The sequence below is a fragment of the Portunus trituberculatus genome, chromosome 11, assembly GCF_017591435.1.
Source record: "Portunus trituberculatus isolate SZX2019 chromosome 11, ASM1759143v1, whole genome shotgun sequence".
Lineage (NCBI taxonomy): Eukaryota > Metazoa > Arthropoda > Malacostraca > Decapoda > Portunidae > Portunus > Portunus trituberculatus.
In genome coordinates, this window is record NC_059265.1 from 807,082 (window position 1) to 814,399 (window position 7,318).

Genomic DNA, 7,318 nt, shown 5'->3' on the forward strand with positions numbered 1-7,318 from the left:
AGAGGAGACAGTTGAGTGTCACTGAAGAAGAGGGGATACCTGTCTGAAAGGTTGTATCGAGTTGATAGATCGAGGAATTGAGTTTTTGAGGCATTGAAAACTATTAGATTTTCTCTGCCCCAATCGGAAATCTTAGAAAGATCGGAAGTCAGGCGTTCTTTGGCGTCCCTGCGTGATCAGTTGACTTCCTGACGGATTGGTCGTCTCTGAAAGGACGTGGAAAGATGTAGGGTGGTATCATCAGCGTAGGAGTAGATAGGACAACAAGTTTGCTTAATTAATGAATAATAGAAAGAGTGAGGGTGACAAGACAGAACCCTGAGGAACTCCATTATTACTAAATTTAGAAGAACAGTGGCCGCCTACCACAACAGCAATAGAACATTCAGTAAGGAAACTTAAGATAAAGTTGCAGATAAAAGTATAGAAGCCATAGGAGGGCAGTTTGGAAGTCAAAGCTTTATGCCAGACTCTATCAAAAGCCTTTGATATGTCTAACGCTACAGCAAAACTTTCGCAGAAATCTCTAAAAGAGGTTACTTTCCTCTCTTGGTCTACACTCTCCTCTTTTAAATTCTCTATGCATATGTACACGGTATATTCCTATCACAATGCTTCTATCACAACTTCTACATATCACGGTTTTCTGCTGGTGTAGATAAGGCATGGCAAAAAACCTTACCCACTTCACATCTACAACTGTCTACAAAATCTACAAATTTATCCACCCAATATACAAATGATCAATGAAATACACTACACCAGTAATGAAGATTTGTGGCCAACCTGCAGAACTTCATTGGTACGTCTCCAAGAATCACTCTCTTGTTCCTCATCTTCTTCCTCCTCCTCTGCCTCCTCTTGTTCCTTTGGCTACACCGGCAGTAGCAGTCTGGTGTCTGTTGTACGTCTTGCACGCTCACTCCAAACACTTCCCTCACTTCTTTGGCGTTAGTAGTACTGATTCCTGGAACAAGAGATGCAACAACATTGAAATGGCGTCAACATTATTAAGTCCTGAAAAAAAAAAAATAACAAGAAAGTACAAAACCTTTTAAAATGAGACACGAGGAGATAAAAGGGTAATGTACAAACCACAATACTCACATCATGGTCACTCAACACTTTATTCTGGGCTTGCTTCAGTGTAGTCATACAACTGTGGGAAGAATGTAATGCTGTCCCGTTCAATGCAGCCGCTCACTCCCTCCTCTTGTTCTCCTGAATGCCTGTTGTCCTGTGGTACAAAGGTTGGGTTGGGGAAGCTTGCGTGGATGATAACACGTCGACGCATCTTCAGGAACCCGACAAACATCTGTACACTTAAAATGTTGCAGGTGAGATGAAAAAAAAAAAGTATGAAGTATGAGTCGGCTAACTTTATAGTAATGGAATATTCTCAGTGTGTCAAGAACAATTTAGAATTGTTTAAAGTTTGGAAGAATCTCACCCACTGCTTAATTACGCCATCTTTGCCACAGCACAGCCACAATACAACCAGAGAAAGACCCCACAGTATAAAGAAGTAAAAAACTATTTTACTTACCCCAACAGCTAGGCAAAGAACCCCAAGGGAGCCCAGCACAACACCCACCACCGTGCCAGCTTGGGGAGTTGACACTTCAATGACCGGCTTCTCATAACCGTTGTTGCTGCTGCGCGGATCGAATACTGCTGAGGGGATGGTCCACAGGGAGAGGATCTGGGCGACTCCACGCACTCGTCAACGTCTGAGGGTGGAGAATTACGCTCTCAGAAACACAGATTTATTACAACAAGGATAGATTTACACGCATTCCAGGAACACATTCAACAATACGTTGAGGAAAACTACAAAAAAATTTATCAGTACTCATGACAAATGCATATGGCAAGATTAAATTATACTTAATCATAAAGAACAACCTATCCATAAATCGCTGATCTTAGTAATACTCGTGAGACAAAATGCATGTTGATGTATGCCAACAATAACAAAAGTACCCTTGAATACCACACTAACTTCTTTAGGCTGCTGCTAAATGAAGAGGTGAAGGACTGACAAGTTTAAGAAGACAGACCGTAGAGTGACATTGACAGTTCAGGGAGGCCTCACCTTCACACTTGAACTTTCTGACACAAGTCTGTACACTGCATGGCTGGCACTGGCAGTAGTATGACTCTCGAGTGTTGATGTAAACAGGCTCACACACACCCGACATTCTTCTCCCGGCACTCCTCAATCCCACACAGCTGCACAAACTCATCCTGCCACAAGAAAGGCATTTGCTTCAGTACTGTCAAGTTGTGATTTTGTATTGTACTGTATACAATGTAAGAAAATCTGCAACTTTTATATGAAACAAAGGAGTTCAGGGCATGAGTTAAGCCTTATGTGAGATACTGACAAAAGCAAGTCCTTCTCCTCACCTCTCCGTTACTGCAGCAATCATTGATGCCGTCACACATGCGCTGGTTCGGGATGCAACTGCCAGCACTGTGGGAGAACTGACTGACTGACTGACTGATTGTTGTTGCTCTTCCGTGCGGGGGTCGTCTGCAGCTCTACCACTATTGCACTCTGTGAGTGAAATGCTGGATTTGTATTTCAACATCACTATTATTCATGGTTTAGACTATCATAAGGTAAATTTAGATTGACTAGATGGTGTTTTAAGAGAGAGAAACCCTAGCAGTAAGTTACCAGAATGCTGTTCATCTTAGCTCTCCGCGTTTCCTTAAATTACAAGTAACCGACAAACAACAAAATTTACACTCCCACACAGACAGTCAAAGGTCCTTATTAATGTTATCTACAATAAGCAAGGTTGCTCAATTTCATCCACCTCTATATACATTGCGAATCGCATTAGATATTTGTCATTATTTTCATCTTAATGTTTTCCGGTTTATGTACTGTGAATTAACCCCACCCACACACAAACCTACCCACTAAATTATCACTTCCAAATTGTCGATCGTGCTTACAAAATACAAAAACAATTGTTCAGTTTACTGTCCATATCAATTTGGAACACTGCCGAACCTGTTATATTGGTCAACAATTTGAAATCATTGAACCTAGCTTTGTCAAATCCCCTTGGATACTGCCAACATGAAAAACCTCATAGTACCAATAAACGCACTTACAATTCACTACAAGCACACAGTATGCACCAATACTGACACCACACCACAAAACACACCATACACAACTGACACACACACAAACAACTTAAATCACCCAAAACTAACCCAAAACACCCTGCAACACCTCAAAATATAAAAAGCTCACCCAAAACACATTACAGACACACTAGTTACCAATATCATCCCTAGACACACACACACACACACACACACACACACACACACACACAGTGAACACACAATACACTACACTACACTAAGCTTGCTCTCGACGCGGCGCCGAAGCCCCCTCACCTCCTGAGGCTAAGGCTTGATTCACACTATCGCTAAGTTCTCGCTTCGTTCTTGCTATGCTCTGGTTCCGCTCTCGCTCTGGTCAAGGTCCTGGTGCATTCACATGTACGGTCTGCTCTCGCTCCGCTATCGGTCCCATACCTTCCTCTCCTTCAACACTAGTGGAAGTCACACCACCAGTGACGGAGGATGAGTGATATAACACCCACTCAGGGGTGTTAGGCAAGGGTGTTTCCTTGTGGTGTATTGCTACTAGGCCAGGTTATCGAGACTCGTTCTTTCTTTTGGTGTTTTACTTGTCCCATGTGAACACGAACGTGCGTGCGAACGGCATTAGCAACATATTCACCATCTCAAACAGAATTAAAAAAAAAATAAATAAATAAAATCATTAACAAGTACATAACAAACAAATAGACGAGTAGCTAACTAATATTACATGAGGGAAAAACAAAACAAAAAAACAAAATACAAAATACAGTTACACTCCTATGCTTTCACAAACACAACAAGCACTCTTACCAATCTCTGGCGTTCATGTGGTGTAAAGAATGGTCCCTGGTATATATCCAAACTGGTATAAAGGGATATGCACAGCTGCTTCACCACCGACAGACTGCCGGCTTTACCTCCCTCCTTGCCCTAGCTACCCTCGGTCCACCGCTGGTGGCAATACACTTGTCCTATTTAAGGAGTTCACACTCGTTATCCCTAAGCAGTTCACACTCGTTACTCCTAAGCAGTTCATACTCGTTACTCCTAAGCAGTTACAAGCCATACAGATGTCACTGTAAGCCTAGCCCCACGTCACCTCATCAAACAGAGCAGGTCAGAATATATGCAAGAAGGGACAGGCGTGAGAACCTGCTGACGTAACGCGTCGTCAAAGAACGGTAGTAGGTAGTAGTAGTAAGTAGTAGTAGTAGTAGTAGTAGAGAAGAAGAAGAAGAAGAAGAAGAAGAAGAAGAAGAAGAGAGAGAGAGAGAGAGAGAGAGAGAGAGAGAGAGAGAGAGAGAGAGAGAGAGAGAGAGAGAGAGCAAACAAATCTTAACAGAAAACAAGAACAACAACAACAAAACCACAACTTACTTTACTCCTATATCCAGGGCAGAACACGGAGATACAGGCTTGCCCGAATTTAGTGAACAGCGGCGGGCAGTCAGCGTGGTGCAAGGTGTGGGTAACCTGCGCCGTGAATTGACCGCCCACAGCCTCCGCCACGTCCACCTCATTCTGCCTGTCGTCACCTGGAAACGAAGCGGGTAATCAATAATGGACAGTTGTTATAAGGGCCCATTGACACTGAGCTAGCCTGTTGATGGCCTCAAAACATACTGAAAAATCCTCGTATAGACCTAATTCACTCTTACACACACCACCAAAACCACACACCCAAACCTGCTTAAAAACTCAATAACATCCCAAAACACACTAAAAAAACCATGGAACAGCTTAAAATACCTCCAAACACAAAAACTCACTAGAAACACCCAATATTTACTGAAATAACCACCCACACACCCAAAAGACCACTAACACACACACTCACCATGTATAAGACTCATAATAAACCCAAACCCCACTCAGAACACCAACTAACCCCTAAAGTTGTCCCAAACCACACTCAACATATGCTAATACTCACACACACCTAAATCCACACACTTAAATACGTAAAATATATGTAAAAGATCTAACACACACTGAAAATACACGAAATGAACCCCAAACATACTTATAACACTCCAAACATCCTGCAACACTAATGAACAAGCTTAAAACAAAGCAAATCTATCCCAAAAACCAATAGTATGCATTATAAACAACGTTAGGATTAAAAAGGACACTTACCTAAATATTACACCTTGGCTCCTTCTCCTATTCCTTCTATTTCTCATTTCTTCTTCGTCCTCGTCCATTATTTCTCCGTCTTCTTCCTCCTATTGCTTCTATCTACACGTCTGAGCCTAGAAACACATCAAAATGTTAGATATTAGACAAAATATTTAGGAAATGGAGGGTGACTTAAGTATTGTAGCTTTGCTGCTGCTCCTCTTCCTCCTCCATTTCTCCTTTCTTTCTCCTATATTCCTTTATTTCTCCTTTCTTCCTCCTCCTGCTACAATTATCTACACACCTGAACCTCGAAACACGAAAACACGTAGAAATCACTAGATATTAGGCAAAATATCGACGAACTGTGGATTTGGAAAAGCGGCGCCAGCCTGGGGCTATGCTGGTCATCGGAAAGAGAACGGAAAGGGGGACTCGGCTAAATTACGTAAATCATTTGATTTCAAAATGACTTTTAGAAAAACGAAGCCACGGCCAAATGCTTGTTATTTTATGACGTGATAAATACTTAAACTAATTTTCAAAATATCAAAATATCTCCAGCTTAACTGGTTTTTAAAAAAGGTCTAAATTAAGTACGTTAAAAGTACAAAAACATTTTAACCCATAAATCTCTTAAAACGTCCTGTAAAGTCAAGCCATTTTCACTTGGCAAGTATTTTATCACACTTCTGGGAGTCTGAGCTATCTTTTAGGGCATTCTACAGCGAGTTAGACCGAGAAGCAGAAACGTGAGCAAATAAAATAATGAAAAATAAGAGCTTTTTACAACAGCCCCAAACACCATTTCAAAGTCCACATATTTCACTCATTAGATTGATTTCACACTTAAAAGAGGACAGGCACTCTTTTGCTACCATAAAGGCCCACTTATACCTTGAAATGAAAAAGCTCAAAACTCCAAGTGGGAAATTTTGAGCGTTAAAAAGCCTTTAACATACGCCATAAAACACCACTAAACGCCACATATTTACCCAGCACAGGCGCGGAACACACTTCAAACACGACGAAACATTTATAGAAACCATAAAAACATACCATGGAAGCGCAATATTACCGTCAGGAAATATTCGAAAAAAAGTATTTGACCCAGCAGGCTGACGATAGGAGGGTGATGGCGTGGGTAGGGTGATGGCTAGGGGACCACACGGGGGAGGCGTCCCGGAGAAAACCCCGGGAACAGTGGCGGCAGGACATCCATATATAGTCTTTATCATCTCACCAAATTAAAATTAAGCCACAGAGAGAAATTTTGACTAGATTATATGAAATATTAGACTGGTGGCTGCATTCTGACACATGTTTGGCCTATGGTAGATGAAGGAAACAAATATGAGAGGGTAATAAAGACACCTTGCTCTTTTTGGTCCTTATACCATTACTTTAAAATATTTGCGTACTGTTTTCACTCTCATATGTAAAGAAAACCTAACCTTAACTTAATAGCCTTATAAATACCTTTAATAGACGAAGATTAGGCAGTGTGGAGTGTTGGGGTGAAGGCCTGCTGCTGGTGGTTGGTGCTTCTTGAAAACTGTCGGTAATATAGCAACACTTCACTTTATTTGGGTGTGTGTGTGTGTGTGTCTGTGGGTGTGGGTGTGTGTGTTTGTGGGTGTGGGTGTGTGTGTGGTGTGCATGGGTCAGTATAGCCCACCGCCACAACTGTTGTCACCACCACCACCGCTAAAAGACTACTGCCGTAGCAAAAGGTTGTCTGTGAAGACAGGACGCATGTATATATGTTTATGATAACTATCTGTTACTAAATCTCTTATTAATGAGACGCTATGCTTATACAAATACCACATGTCGATTTATTGGTTATTGTGACATCTTCCTCTTCGTTATCGTGTCCAGCTTTTGTTATTTGTCAAAGCAGGAAATATTAAATTGTATCTTGTTGTACAGCGAGTGTTGGCAACTCCGCGAGGCAATAAACAAGGTGCTTAAAAGGCAGACTGTACTATTTTTCTCATTCTCTATTTCTACCGCCTGATATACGAGTATTTCTGACAATAAACCAGGGTGACAGGATACT

The 7,318-nt window shown here is 41.5% G+C and overlaps 1 protein-coding gene across 1 annotated transcript; it reads right to left on the reverse strand.

The window, feature by feature from the left end:
* Nucleotides 1-918: 918 nt before the first annotated feature.
* On the reverse strand, nt 919-2,594 carry LOC123502504. The gene is made up of 5 exons (XM_045251626.1): nt 2,410-2,594; nt 2,096-2,247; nt 1,547-1,730; nt 1,108-1,322; nt 919-967 (listed from the first exon to the last, which is right to left on the reverse strand). Exons 1-3 carry the CDS (start codon nt 2,592-2,594, stop codon nt 1,555-1,557), a joined length of 513 nt encoding a protein of 170 aa, XP_045107561.1. The 3' UTR covers nt 919-967; nt 1,108-1,322; nt 1,547-1,554.
* Between the last annotated feature and the right edge of the window lie 4,724 nt (nt 2,595-7,318).